This window comes from Pseudoliparis swirei, chromosome 7 (assembly GCF_029220125.1).
Source record: "Pseudoliparis swirei isolate HS2019 ecotype Mariana Trench chromosome 7, NWPU_hadal_v1, whole genome shotgun sequence".
In the NCBI taxonomy this organism is placed as follows: Eukaryota; Metazoa; Chordata; class Actinopteri; order Perciformes; family Liparidae; genus Pseudoliparis; species Pseudoliparis swirei.
This window is the reverse complement of record NC_079394.1, coordinates 24,775,897-24,790,546: the sequence shown is the minus strand read 5'-3', so window position 1 is coordinate 24,790,546 and position 14,650 is coordinate 24,775,897. Positions and strand designations below refer to the sequence as shown.

Below are 14,650 nucleotides of genomic sequence, written 5' to 3'. Positions count from 1 at the left end.
TTGTAGTTCACGAGGTCCGTCCTGTCGGAGGACAAATGTATTTATATATTTCTCAACGGAAGCTAACGACAGTTTGTAGGCGAGATTTATATTATATTACGTCAATAAATAATGTTTATTTCAGTTATATATTCATATAAATGCTGTTTTTTACGTTTGTTAAACACTTCTTGGAACTACAACTCCCAACTGTATCCCTAAATGCGCCTTCATGTACAGTGGGAACTTTCCGATACCTGACACAACCCAACCGTTAGCATGACTAACTATTTAACGTGTGTTGTTAACCGGAGTCATATTACACATTTAAAGTATGCCAACGGGAAATAAACAAGTGGGTATTTAATATCAGGTGATCAGTGACCAAAAAGTTTAATTGTGCGACTTTGACATTCGTAATTCCGAGGGACCAGAAACTCGCGGAGGCAGCACCAGCGCGTCTGAAAGGATCACGTGATCAACCCGAGGGGACTGAAGGGAAGGATCAGTTGTTACCGGTTATCAGCTGTCTCTCTTGCCCTGAAGATCCCGCAGAAGCAGCAGGACACGATGTGCACCAGGTGAGATACCTACTGCGGTCATTATCACGTCTCGCGCCTGGTTCTTTTGTTTCGGGCGCAACGGTTTTCTCAAAGGGTTGCAGGCTTCCTCACGTGCGCTTTGTGCAGGAAGAGACCCAGAAGGGATATCCCCGACCCCACACACTCACTAACAGCTGGTGTATAATGTTGTTTCGTGCACGGGTTCAGACACTAATGTAGGTTAATAGTCATTTGATTTAAACGTGATGCTTCATTCGAGTGATGTAGGACATCTGAGCCTCATGCTGCTCCTTTCTGAGTCGGGCTCCACGAAAGGGCCCAACGGGCTTCTCCTTTCTTTATTTGTTGCTGAGGTTTTACTTTCGTTGCGACTATGTTGGATCATGTGATGCCAGAAATGTCTGAGTGTGCAACAACTGACGAGACACTCCGTACCCTTGAAGGACTGGGCGAGGCGGAGGTGTTAGGATTAATTGTGACTTAAATTTAATTAAGATAGTATAAATACTCAAAGTCGTCAGATTGACCATTGCACCTGTGACTCTTTTTTTTCTTTCTCAATCTATGCTGGCTATTCAAACTAGACTGGTTAATAGATTGTTATCATGCACACACTTTGACCCTCTGTTATCATCAGCCGGCTCTTAAACGTCTCGTCTGACTGCATCAGGCTTGTCTTCTGCTGACGTTGCTCTCTTGAGAGGTTAACGTGTCTGTGTCCCTCTGCAGCGTCCAGCCTGTGGAGTGGACCGCCGACCTCAAGAACCAGAAGTGAGTATTGGCAGAAACGCCGGACTTCCGCTTTAGCTGCTTGTGGAGTTTTGTTTGTGCATCTTGAACCAGGCCGATGATGATGATGGCTCCTTCTTCTTCTTAGATACGATGGCATCGTGTTGGTGACCAGGAGCCATGACACGCTGCCCTCTGAGCTGGCGTGTCTGAAAGCACCGCTGCAAGACTACAGCTCTGTAAGCCGCCCACGCATTCCCTCACCTGACCCTCCTTTGTCTCTTATCACACACACACACACACTAAAGGGACATGACCACACACACACACTAAAGGGACATGACATGTTGTTCCCATGTAGGACTGGGGGGAAACTACAGATTTTAGGAGTTATTTGTTACTGTGTGTGTGTGTGTGTATATATATATATATATCACACACACACACAGTCATAGTCCTCAGATGGACCTTTGTGCATTTTTTTTTTTTTTTCTTTTCAAAATATATTCTGGATATTCAAGACTTGTATCAGGACTTTCTGAATCCAACTTGGACATTAGAACCAATATTCAGCCCAACGTGAACTCGGGTTAGAGTCCGATTTCCCACCTCTCCACGGCGGCGTTGGACAGGACGAGGTTCTGCTTCAGAGTCTCAGAATCCGCTCCAGCTTGAGTTTCATGTGAGGCGGCGGAACGGGCTTCTGTGTGCGGTCTGACTCTCCTGCTCCGCTCTCCCTTCAGGTGGACAGCGGCCTCGGGGAGGAGGTGGTGGTCCTGAAGGTCCCCGGTCTCCCCGGTAACCGGCTGGTGTTTGCCTCCACCGGCCCGCTGAACCGCGACTACGACGACGTCAGGCGCTTCAGCGATGCGGCGGTCAACGGCATCAAGCGGTCGGTCGACGGGAGCGGAATCTCTTTGTTTTAATTTCCTTGAATGTCTCGTGCTGCTGGTTTCTTTGTCTCGCTCACCTGCTCGTCCTTTTTCAGGGCCATGAAAGCAGGCATGCAGCGCCCCCTGCTGGTCTGCCCTCCGCACCAGGACTACAAGAACAGCTCCATGGTGGCTGCACTCGGGGCGCTTCATGCTCTCTACATGGTGAGAGGACACGGTCCGCCTGCTAGTCGACGCTTTAAAGACTTGGCTGATACACTTTTAAAAGGTTATCAATGTGTTCTGTGGTTGTGTCCGCATGTACCAACATATAAGATGTCAGCTGGGAGCATGCTAACCTTTAAAATAATATATATATTTCCCCTTTCCCCCCAAAAGCCCCTGGAAGTGAGGGAGGCGAGCGTGAAACCCACCAAGGTGTGCGTCCTGGGTCTGTGGGCGTCACAGGAGGCCGAGGGACGGAGGCTGGTGGAGCTCGCCGAGGCCCTGGAGAGTGGGAGGTGGGTTGGAAACACTTCACCTCAGCCACTGCTGAGCTTTCTCATGGCGTTCACTCATTAACAAAATAAACTGAATTGAAATTCACCACCTGCTGCCCTCCCTTTTTTTTTTTTTATGATGTTTCCCTCCTCCTCCTCCTCAGAGTGGCATGCAGAGACATCGGCGGCTCTGACCCTGAACGCATGGCGGCCCCTCGTGTGGTCGACTACGTCCAGGAGCTCTTCAAGGACAGCCCCGTGACGGTAGCGAGGACCGTTTCATATCATGAGCCTCTGTGTTGTTGTTGTTGTTGTTGTTGATGAGAGAAAGCCCTCTGGTGTTCATCCTTTTAGAATCTGAAAAATGTCGAGAAACTATTTCGGTTTCAGTTCAGGAAGAGTTTGTGTTTTGTTCCTGAGCCCAAAACCGTCTGTCCATCAACCTCCAGGTGGAAGTGGTGAGCGACGTGAAGGTTCTGGAGAAGGAGTTTCCCTGTCTGGCTGCCGTCAACCGCTGTGCCGCCGGTAGGAGAACATATATTTAGGTGTTTTTTTCTCACTTAATAACACTGATTATTTGTTCGCATACTTACTCGTAGTTTCCTCCTCACACAGGCGTTCCCCGTCACCAGGCCCGAGTTATCCGGCTGCAGTACTGTGGAGAGGGACCGGTCGAAAAGACGCTCATGCTGGTGGGGAAGGTGAGAGGTTTCACCTTGAATGACCTGTGGTGCACCTCTTCCTTTGAAAGCACTTTAATTCTGTTGCACGAGCCTCAGAATATGTCGACGTAGTTGCACGTTTGAAATGGTTTTTTGGAGCTACAAATGAAACTTTATCATCTCGTTAAATGAAAGACGCCCGAAAGAATTGAACTGCAACTTTTTTGATCGTTTATTGAGCAAAAGAAATGCCAAACATCAACTGGTTGCAGCTTAATTTCGGCTTCTTTTCTTTTACATGATTATACCTTGTATATAATACAGTTTGAAGAACTCTCCTAGGGCAGAAAAAAATGATCTGCAGATAATGTAGAAATGTAATGAAGGGACATGTGTTGGTGTCTGTGGTCTCAACGTGTGCTGTTCTCCAGGGAATCACCTACGACACGGGCGGAGCCGACATCAAGGCTGGGGGTGTCATGGCTGGGATGCACAGGGACAAGTGTGGAGCTGCTGCTGTGGCCGGCTTCTTCCAGGTCGGTGCCCCCCCCCCCCCAACATGGACCCTGCAACTTGAAGTTGTATGCATTCGTTCTAAGTTTGAAGCCCTGCTCTCTTCCCGACTCCCTCGTGCTCTTTAGATTTTAGCCAAACTGAAGCCAAAACATCTGAAGGTTATCGGCTCCATGGCCATGGTGAGGAACAGCGTTGGTTCAGGTCAGTGTAACCCCCCCCCCACCCCCCCCCATCATGCATTTGTTTCTGCCCGTGGGGTCTGTGTTGGAGCCCCCCTGCCTGTGTTTCCAGACTGCTACGTGGCCGATGAACTGGTGGTGTCCCGCGCGGGCCGCAGAGTGAGAGTGGGGAACACCGATGCCGAGGGACGCATGGTGATGGTCGACCTGCTCTGCGAGATGAAGGAGAAGGTCAGAACATCCCGTTTATTAATACCTCTAAATGTTAACTCGTGTCCTGCAGCTCCATCCTTCTCACTGTGGTCATGTGTGTCTGCAGGCGGTCCACGAGACGTCTCCTGAGCTGTTCACCATCGCTACTCTGACCGGTCACGCCATCAGAGCCATGGGGCCCAACTACTCTGTAAGTACTGCTGAGCGACTCGCTGGGAGACGGTGAGAATTAAAATGTCATAGCGGCTGTAGAAATCCGTGTTTGTACCGAGTTCCTTTTTTACATTTTCTGTGTAGATCATCATGGACAACGGGCCGGCGCATCGCAACGGGAACGCTGCCCAGTGGCAGAAAGGTGAGGAAACTATAGAGTGCAATGTGACGGTGAGCAGGTCATTTTAATACCTCCACGACGGCCACGGGTGGAGACGTACGGTCCATTCTCGCCTGGCGTGGAGCAGGATTTCCTAAGATTTCGGACAAATGCACCCCCCCTGGACTCGAGGATGAACTGATTGTAGATTTGATTGATAAATCAAGTGTGACTTCCTTTTTTTTTAATAGACTTCTATAGAATCTGATTTTATTTTTGCAACAGCAACGTAACTCAGAACGAATGTTAGTTCAAGACACTTCAGCCTTGCATCACTTTTCAGGTCAAAGGTCACTGTGACCTCACATCTTCTCTGTAACTGAGCAAACTGCTGTAAAGACCGTGGCGTCCAGGTAAAAGCTCGTAAAGATAATTTCGTTAAACTCTTTTGCAACATTTGTCACTTCACAAAGAGTTGCATGTTTTTTCTCTATTTAATATCATGATTTGGATCAAACATTTTAAAACATAAATTTGCTATCTTGCTAAATTAATTTGTCAGAACTTTTGCCTTTTTTAAGGAATAATATTATTATTTTTTATGTACCACCCGTGTCTAAACATAACTTGGGAGTCTTTGTATAACTGCAATACCTTGGACCACCCACAGATGTCGCCATTCTGACTTGTAAAACAGAAAATAAGTTCCAGCCCATTTGGGGCTTTTCTTCCTCACCACTGACTAACTAACACGGTCTTCGTCCTCGTGCAGCTGGAGAGAAGCTGGGCGACGTGTTTGAGGTGTCCAGCATCAGACGAGAGGACTACGACTTCCACAAGGGAAAGTCTGAGTACGAGGACATTCTGCAGTCCAACAACCTGCCGTCCACCATGACTCCTCGAGGACATCAGACCCCGGCAGCGTTCCTCATCATGGCCGCGGGGCTCGACAAGGTGCGAGCACACCGGCGGACTGATCTGTTATTTATCTGTAAGTGTGAAAAATTCAATGTGGACTGCAGTGACTAACTCGTATTACTTTTCCTTCTGAACGTCCAACGCAGCACGGCGTGGATTCTACGGCTCCTCTGCCGTTCTCCCACATCGACATTGCTGGGTCCAGCGGGCCTTTCCCTGGGGTCCCAACAGGATCCCCCATCCTCGCCATGGCTACCAACTACATCCTGTCTGATAGTCTCTAAGCGTATTTCTAAAAAGAAGGGGAAAAGCCTCTGCAATCAATGCCAATAAAATTTTGGAACTATCTAAATAGCAATTAAATCCCTGCCACAACACATCATGTGTACGTCCGACATTCCTTAAAACCTCAGAGTGCTTTTCTCTGCTCTCTTTTCTAAGATCTTGTGACACTCGTCCTGCCTGCAGCCGGTGTCAAAAGACCCTGTTAAGTGGCCTGAATCAACATAGAGATATTCTCAGGTGTACAATGGCAGTAAAAAATGAACATCCTTTTTTATATGCGTGTATGTGTGCGACAAAGTGGGAACACGGTTGTGTCATCAGAGATGCTGTGAGTCGGTTAAACCAAGCGCCTCTCATTGATCAATAAAAAGCTAATTTGAAAATACTCAGTGTTTGTTGCGTATCATTATGGATATTATACATGAATATATAAATGATCAGAGGGAAAGCAGAATAAATATTGTCATGTACATTCATGCCTCTGTTTCTCCACGTATAGAACACATAGTTCTAGAGTCGTCATGTATTGCTGATAGCAAGAACAATAACACCTTTTAGTAGGTAAAATGTTGCACATCTGGAAATAAATAGATGGAGCAAGATATCTTTAGATTTATTTGGAGAAATTCTTTTGAACACTGATATACTGATGGATATTTACCTTCGCATTGAAAATGCCGGAAGGTTATGTTTTGATCGCCGTGTATTTATTTTTATTTATTTATTTGTATGCGTGTTATTCGCAAATCTCAAAAAGTATTGAACCGAATCGCATGAAATTTGGTGGGATGATTGTTTATTATCCGGGGACCTGTTGATTAGATTTTGGGATCGATCGGGTCAAAGGTCAAAGGTCATGAACAGGTCAAAATCTTTCGCAGAACTCAAAAAGTATTTAACCGAATCGCATGAAATTTGGTGGGATGATTGTTTATTATCCGGGGACCAGTTGATTAGATTTTGGGATCGATCGGGTCAAAGGTCAAAGGTCATGAACAGGTCAAAATCTTTCGCAGAACTCAAAAAGTATTGAACCGAATCGCATGAAATTTGGTGGGATGATTGTTTATTATCCGGGGACCAGTTGACTAGATTTTGGGATCGATCGGGTCAAAGGTCAAGGTCAAGGTCATGGAAAGGTCAAACTCTTTTTTTACCATAGCACGATACATTTTTGTCCAATTGGCATGCAACTAATGCCAAAATGTTCATAATTCAATGCCCAATCTTGTGATATGCGAAGGTATGCGCTCTACCGAGTGCCCATTCTAGTTACCAATGTGTTTAGTGTGTTTGTGAAGAGGAGGAACTGATAATAGTTGTATTAACAATACGGTCTATAGTCCACAAAATACATACGATTATCTTATTGTAATTGGCCGTAAACTATGGAAGCCCGTTTCCACCACTGAGAAAAAAAATGAGGATCCTGTGAGTCATAAGGAGATACTATCTCCTTATTATGAGATAGTAAGTCATAATGAGATGGCATCTCATTATTATGACTTGCAGGATCCTAATTTTTTTTCTTTCTCAGTGACGGAAACGGGCTTTCATAGTAAAGCTCCACATCCATTGAAATGAAAGGGCAGAATTTATTAAATACCCTTTTCTTGCATTCATTTAAAAGTTTGTCTGTAATTTCTTTTTTTAATAAATATAAAATGGATCTTAATATCTGCGTTTGTGTTTACTCTGTATGTGCTAGGCCAACTATGGTATATCTATTAATTATAATGTACTTGTCTTTATCCGTGTAATATTAATCTGGTGCCTGTATTCTCCTCAGCGTCGCTGCGTGGTGTCTGTTCTGTGTTGTTTGTGTCTGTTCTGTAATTGTGTCTGTTCCGTGTTGTGAGTAAAAAAAGTAAAATTAAATAATGATAACATCAAATTTATACTAATATTTGTCCACCGATCGTTATTTGTGACTAATTTCGAACATTTTATAGTCAAAATTGTTGAATTTGCCTATTTCCTGTTCAAATACAGGATGAAACGAGTTGAGGCAGCGACGAGTCGAGCCTCACCTCTGATTGCGCAATCCATCCAGTGTTGCCAGGTCCGCGGGTTTCCCGCGGAATTGGGCTACTTTTGAAGTGTTGCCGCGGGTTGAATTTTTTGTCCGCTGGTTCGGGTAGACCTATTTTGCATGCAAATACATGAATATCTTTAAATGAAAATCCATATTTTAAATGAAATAATTTATTTATACCCAAATCCTACCAAACTGACTCCAGATCAGCACATACACACATTTTATTTATGATAATATACTGTATCTAATTACACAAGGCCATTTTAGGACCTAGGTGAAATAACTCTTCAGGGAAAACTGCTTTTAATGCTGGCATACTAAACATTTGGTGTTACTTTGTAGATATTACAATACATTTGGCAATGATAGCAATGCTGTTGGACTTTAAAAGCAGTGTATATGGTTTGGCACGGGCATATTTTGAGTTCTGATATTGGGCTGTTTTTTGGGCTGTTTTTATTGGCCATTGGGCTGGTTTTGTCACACAGACCTGGCAACCCTGAGTGAGAGACGACCCGCAGCAGCACACACACACCTGAGCCTCGCGCAGCGTCTTTTCGCGGCTCTTTTTCGGACCAACAGTTACACGTAAGTACGCCGCATTTTGTCAATGAAGTTACTTAATGAACGGTTCTCAGTTGTATATGTTGTTCAACTGCTTCTATAGTTTACTTTACTTGTGTTGGTTAGCATTGTAACACTGTGTGTTGTTAGCACCGTAAGGTTAGTAGTGGGACGTATTTAATGTATAGTGTTGTGTGTTTAACGTGGTCAGCATCAACAGGAAATCATTGACTTGTCTTTATGAATAATATTAGTTTGAATGGGTAATTACTACAGTTCCCCACGTTTAAGATGGGTTCAAGTTCTATGACAAGCAGAATATAGAATAATAAGGTGGAAAACACTTAGTTTTCTTGTCTGTCTGCCTATATCTGTGTAATAAATGAAGCTGTTCCCTAGTTATTACAAATGCTCATCACTGTTAACGTGAGGGACTCTGGCGATGCGCTGCGTTGTGTTTTGCTGTGCACAGGAGATGATGAAGAAGACCACCAACTTCTTCCCAGGCAGGAAGGCGGTGTCGTTCCCATCGGGCCTCCGATGAGGCCATGAGGATTAAAACAGATCCCTCGCTTCAGGACAAGTCTCCTGCTCAGCTCCAGCATCCTTCAGCGACAGGAGGTGATGGGGGAGTACGTCCTGCAGTTTGGTAAATACAAGGGGAAATTATTCAGATGGCTCCTAGAAAATGACATTGGCTACGCCATCTACCTGATGAAAACGGTAGAAGAAGAGGAGAGACCTGCTCAGCCAGATGAGCCCCTTGTGGCTAAAGCTTCAGTAAAAGGTTATTATTTAGTTTTGCTCCTCACGTTCCACCATCCTGAACGTCGTTCTCACTACGTGTCGTTTCTTTGTTTTTCTTTCGATCCCACAGCGACTGATCGAAACTTTGTTCCAAAGCACATGCAAAGCCAGCGTCCCACACCTCTTCTGCAGAGCCGGGGATACCAGCAGCACCATTCCTTCCTGGGGGTACATGTTCTACTTTTCTTCATTGCAATGAGAAAGGATATTTAAATGTTGATTATTTAAATGTCTCTCTTGCCTTTCCTGATTTGATCTCACTCCTCTCTAGATTCACCATCTCAGAATAAGGCCCCTGTGGACACACGGAGACACACGGTCCTGGATCAAGGTGTGCATTTCTGTGACATTGTTGTAACCACGGAGCTCTCTTCCCTGTCCTCCGATTGTACATGTACTGTAATGTTGTTTTGGGTTTTACATCTCTTCCATGTGCAGCTCCTCCCGTCTCTGTCGACGCTTCACCCCAGCTTGCAGCCTCTGTCCCTGGTCGTGATCAGGATGTGGCTCAGTGGCTCTCAGCAGCCGAGGCTGTGGATGAAGGCGGAGCTAGAGGGGTTGGGGCTGTGGCCAGGGTCACGTCCAGTACGCCACCTGATGAACATGCCGTCTGTGACGTCATCCACCTCAAGCGGAGCTCATTGACTCGATCTCTGACCTGCCGTCCCTGAAGTACTTCCAGCTTCACCCTTTTTTCATCTGGAAGCCGGAGCACGCGCTCATGGAGAGGGTGAGGAACAATCACGTGTTGCCCTGTCTCCACGGTTGTCCTCATGTCGCTTCGTCTGGAGTTGGGAGGCCCAGAGTCATCATCGGCACCAGCAGCCAGTACTACATTTTAGCCTCACGTGTAGGGGCTGTAAGAAGTACTGACGAGCCCCAGTGGCTGGAGATGCTGCCGCAGCGCTTCCGTGACATTGTGCCGACTTTCTGACGCACAAAAAGGCCGTCTGCAAGTCAGTGATGGACGAGATGAGGCGCAGCGGTAGGTCACCGGAGGACATGGCCAAGCAGCTGACGGAGACGCTCCATCTCAAGTCCGAGAGAGCTCACCTGGCCTACCTGCTGAGCGTGCAGAACGTCAGGGATGCGGAGGCAGGGCTCTCTGGCCAGAGAACCATCACTGGGCTCCTCAGACAGGCCGACGCTCCAGAGGCATTTGGCGGCTACTCCGATGCTGACGGCTGGTGTGGAGTCTCCGTTTCATCCCACCTCACTCTGCTGCTGCAGGGGAGCTTCAGACAGGCGCTGAGGTCCGACCACACCGGCAAAGTGGCGAGGAAGGTGGTGCTGTGGTCCGGCACCATGTCATCATACGCCGTGATGAATGAGAACTGGATGATCCTGAGCTGATGCTGCAGTCAGAGTGGACCGGTCCCTTCATGCCATGTATGAGGGTCTGAGTCAACGCTACACTGCAGCTGGAGTGGAGAAGGCCGGCTTCCAGCGGGTGGACAGGCATGAAGAACTAGTTTCAGTTTAAAACATGATTTTCAGTTTTTGACTTGGACGTTATATAGTTTAGTTGTCTTGTTTTTTTTTTTATGAAAAGATATAATTAGTTGGAACACTTCAGGTTGATTTATTTTATATTGTAAAATATATTGAGGCTCAATTTGTACTCAATAAATTGTGAGATGTTTTTAGCTGTGAATTTATTTCCCATGTATTAGGGACTGCTTTGCTGCCTTCAGGGTCCTGCAGGCTGGAGCTCAGGAGCAGCTATTGTGGGACTGCTGGAGGACCTCAGAGGCATCGTCTGGGAACCTGGAGAACACCAGCGCCTCAAGGACCAAGTTCAACAACGATAGAACCATCTAGTTGGACTTGTTCCACTGCATGCGGCGCTTCAGTCTCGGAGCATCACTCTCTCTCCACCTTTCTGCCAGTTCCTCTCTGCAGCCTTCCTCGTTGTGGACCAGGGAGATCTCCAGAGGCTCAAGGAGGCGAACACCTTCTGTGGGATCTCTCCTCCTAATCCCACCAAGCTGCACATGAGGCGCTGCAGGTCCAAGGTGCCACAGCCCGAGAGCTGCTGCAGAGGGTGGAAGACGTCCTCCATCACTTCTACATCTCAAAAGATGTCAACCTGCTCCTCTACAAATCCTCCATGTTAAAGATATGAAGGATGCAGCGTGTGCACATCTTGAGAGGCTGCCTGAGCGACCCTGAGGTGGGGGAGGGAACCCTGTACAGGTTTGGTGGCACCTTGCAGCTGAACTACACCGAGGGAGAGGGAGCTGCTGCACCCATCTGGATCCCTGAGAGGCCCCTCTCAGCAGGAGGGCTTCCACTTTCACCAAGCCCAGTGGGTCACAGGGAACCGGGTTTCCTGTGAAGTAAGTAAGTAAGTAATTTATTTTCCATAAGTACATGCATAACGTGTACATACTGACAGACATTAACAACAGAAAAAATGTACGAATGGAGGACCGTCCAAAGACCGAGGTCTGTAGGCTCCTCTGAGATGAGGAGTTGGACGGCCCCTCCCCGAATCCTTTAACCCCCCCCCAACTACCACAGGCACACAGACAGTACACACACATGTGGATCAAAACATAAAATGTCGTACAAGCAACAACAACAACAACAACAAAACCAGAACAGGAAAAAGAAAAAGAAAGAGACATAGTAAAAATCATAATAAAAGGCAAACGTGAACTACTGATAACTTAGAAGAAAAAAATAATATCACGAACATCAAATTATGTATATACATTTTATTTTAAATATCTTTCCTCTATTGTACTGTGCCGCCAGGCTGTATATCAATATTAATAACTTTCAAAATGAAGTGAGATGGCGTTTAAGGCGAGAACCAAAAGCCTTGGTGGTGGATGCTGATTTGACCTCGTCCGGAATTTGGCTCCAGAGCTTTGGACCTCTACGGATGAAGCTTTTAAATACAATGTCGACTGTATGTTTATTTATATGTGAACTATTCCAGGCACAGGCCATGACGGGGGTGGTGCGCTGGAACTTCCGGAGACTGGTTGACCTGAAGCTGCCCGGTGTGGAGCTGCCAGCCGTGTTCAACCCCGTGTTGATAGCAGAGCTGAACAATTTGTCTGTAAAGGTGACGGCAAAGGCAAAATATCCAGCGCTGCAGGTCACCAACGGGGACACAGGAGAGAGATTCGGTCTGGACTATGTGGAGCCCGGCTGTCGTCCTGTTCCTCTCAACTGGGACAAGCACAAGACACAGCCAAGCATGGCCGCTGCGGTCGCCAAGGAGACGGAGCATCCTGCAGCTGTAGAGGCCACAGACCGTCAGGTAATCCAGATAAATGACCAGTCAATGATCAATAATCATGATCAGATTGTGAATACTTATTGTCCTCTCCGTGTGACGCTTCATTTCAGGAGACCAGTGCCACTGTGAGGGAAGCTCCATCCAGTCTTGTGCCCATCCTGTCCTTCCACGAGGGGTCTGACGTAAAGTTCCAGCCGCCCTGGAGGCCGTCGTCTGCTCCAGGTAAATTAAACCCCGACCACCCTCATATGGACTTTGCACTGAGAACCAGCCGTGTAAATAAAAGACAGAATAACAAGACAATCGTCTTAATATATTGTTTATTTACAATAATCCTGAAAATATAAAAAACACATCACCATATAATTGTATTCTCCCAAGAAACACTGTAATCAACATGTGCTTTATACGCTGTATTTATCTCCAGCACCGCTGCCCGTATCCTCCTCTCCATATAGCCGCTCGCACCGGACCGATGAAAACAGGAGGCATCGTCCAGGTGCTGGACCACGGCCGGTGGACAGAAGGTGCCATTGACGGCTTCTGATGAAACACCACGGAGCTCCACGCATGCTGAAGCAGGTGGATGACGACTACGCCGCCATGGTCCAGAGGGGGTGCACTGACCCTCACAGTTTGTTACATCCGACCACATGCCAACATATCTCCAGATATGTCAAGCATCTGGCCAAAAGAAAACCCACCAGCTCCTCTGTGAACACCAGCCCAGAGAAGGTGTTGGAGACACAGCAGCTGTGGCAGAGCTTGACCACCGGCAGCCAAACGGTCAGTGTGCCGGTCATCACCATGCCTCCTGCAACCGTCAACCCTCCAGCTGTGGCTCCTCTCAAGGAGGAGTCACTGAGCCGGGATGCAGTGGAGAAGATGGTGGCTGAGATCCTGGACAAGCAAGAGCAGCAACATCCGCAGCAGAAGATGACGAGGAACTGTCCGGCCTGCGCTCAGCCAAAGTCCCGCTACCTTGCCGACGGTTCCTCGGTTCATTTATTCTTCCAGACCAAGACAGTTAAAGATTTCTACTGCTCCACCAAGGTCTTTAAGACGTATGAATGCGAAGGCCTGAAAGACCCCCGCATGTCCTTTGAGGACTTTGCAGCGTCTCCTTTCTTTGAGCGCGAGCTGGAGGCCGCCAAGCAGAGGGGGGCCGAGTGGAAGAAGGTGAAGGAAGAAGAGGAAGAAGAGGAAGTCGGCGGAGCCGCTGCCGACAGGTCGCCTGTGCCGCTGAGGCAAGGCCCCGGCAGCCCTCATGTTCACAGCTGCTTCCCCGGGGTGTTGGGGAAGTACGTCTACTGCCCCTCCAGGGTGTTCTCCCTGTACAAGGACCAGGGCATGGGGAAGGAGATGGCCTGGGGGGACTTCACACAGTCCGCTTTCTATGAGGCGGAGAGAGACAGATGGGTCACAGAGAGGAAGAAGAGACCACACACATATATAGTATTAGGAATACTAATTAAATGATACAATAAGAATTATTGGACGAATATAAGCAGCATTATTGCATTGATATTGATTGCAAATATATATGTCCAGTACATGAGAATGTATATAATTATTGTTTTGGAATAAATATCGATATTTTACGAGAATAAATACAATTATTGCTGTATATAAATATTATATAATAATGTAAATATATATAAAATGTGTATCCATCCTGACATTTGAGAAGCTAAAACCAGGTCATGTTGCTGATTGTTTCAGCACTTATATTATAAATATGTTTTTGAATACACTACTCTATGTGTGTGTGTGTGTGTGTGTGTTTGTGTATGTATATATGTGTATGTATATGTCTATATATATATATATGGTTGTTTTATTATATGTATAATAATGTAATAATTATGTATGCATGTACATATATACTTATATGGGATTCACATGTTCATTTCATTGTTTTTATATTTTTTATTTGTTCATTTTAGACTTCAGCTGTGTTTTATATATATATATATGGATATACAGTATATCAGAATCAGAATCAGAATCAGAATCAGAAACAGGTTTATTGCCAAAGAATGAATGTTTTCACAAACAGGTGAGGAATTTGTTGCAACATAGGAGTGGGAGGAAGAGGGATAACTGTTTAGGTAAAACTGCTTTTAATGCTGGCATACTAAACATTTGGTGTTACTTTGTAGATATTACAATACATTTGGCAATGATAGCAATGCTGTTGGACTTTAAAAGCAGTGTATATGGTTTGGCACGGGCATATTTTGAGTTCTGATATTGGGC

General features: G+C 46.2%; 2 protein-coding genes across 5 annotated transcripts; both read left to right on the top strand.

Moving 5' to 3' along the window:
* Nucleotides 1-466: 466 nt before the first annotated feature.
* Nucleotides 467-6,114, top strand: zgc:152830 (uncharacterized protein LOC767682 homolog). Its single transcript, XM_056419585.1, has 16 exons — nucleotides 467-560; nucleotides 1,272-1,313; nucleotides 1,420-1,510; nucleotides 2,015-2,163; nucleotides 2,260-2,368; nucleotides 2,543-2,664; nucleotides 2,808-2,907; nucleotides 3,093-3,168; nucleotides 3,259-3,344; nucleotides 3,737-3,841; nucleotides 3,947-4,022; nucleotides 4,113-4,231; nucleotides 4,320-4,403; nucleotides 4,511-4,568; nucleotides 5,299-5,480; nucleotides 5,591-6,114. Exons 1-16 carry the CDS (start codon nucleotides 550-552, stop codon nucleotides 5,726-5,728), a joined length of 1,548 nt encoding a protein of 515 aa, XP_056275560.1. The 5' UTR covers nucleotides 467-549; the 3' UTR covers nucleotides 5,729-6,114.
* A 5,055-nt stretch (nucleotides 6,115-11,169) lies between these two features.
* LOC130196903 (uncharacterized) lies at nucleotides 11,170-14,172 on the top strand. 4 transcript variants are annotated; one of them, XM_056419310.1, is made up of 4 exons: nucleotides 11,170-11,481; nucleotides 12,086-12,412; nucleotides 12,502-12,613; nucleotides 12,819-14,172. In XM_056419310.1, the coding sequence occupies exon 4, from the start codon at nucleotides 12,938-12,940 to the stop codon at nucleotides 13,868-13,870; it is 933 nt and encodes a 310-aa protein (XP_056275285.1). In that variant the 5' UTR covers nucleotides 11,170-11,481; nucleotides 12,086-12,412; nucleotides 12,502-12,613; nucleotides 12,819-12,937; the 3' UTR covers nucleotides 13,871-14,172. The 4 variants fall into 4 exon arrangements, with proteins under 4 accessions (XP_056275285.1, XP_056275286.1, XP_056275284.1 ...); XM_056419311.1 differs by having other exon boundaries at nucleotides 11,170-11,485; nucleotides 12,215-12,412; nucleotides 12,850-14,172; XM_056419309.1 differs by having other exon boundaries at nucleotides 11,170-11,485; nucleotides 12,215-12,412.
* The last annotated feature ends 478 nt before the right edge of the window (nucleotides 14,173-14,650 follow it).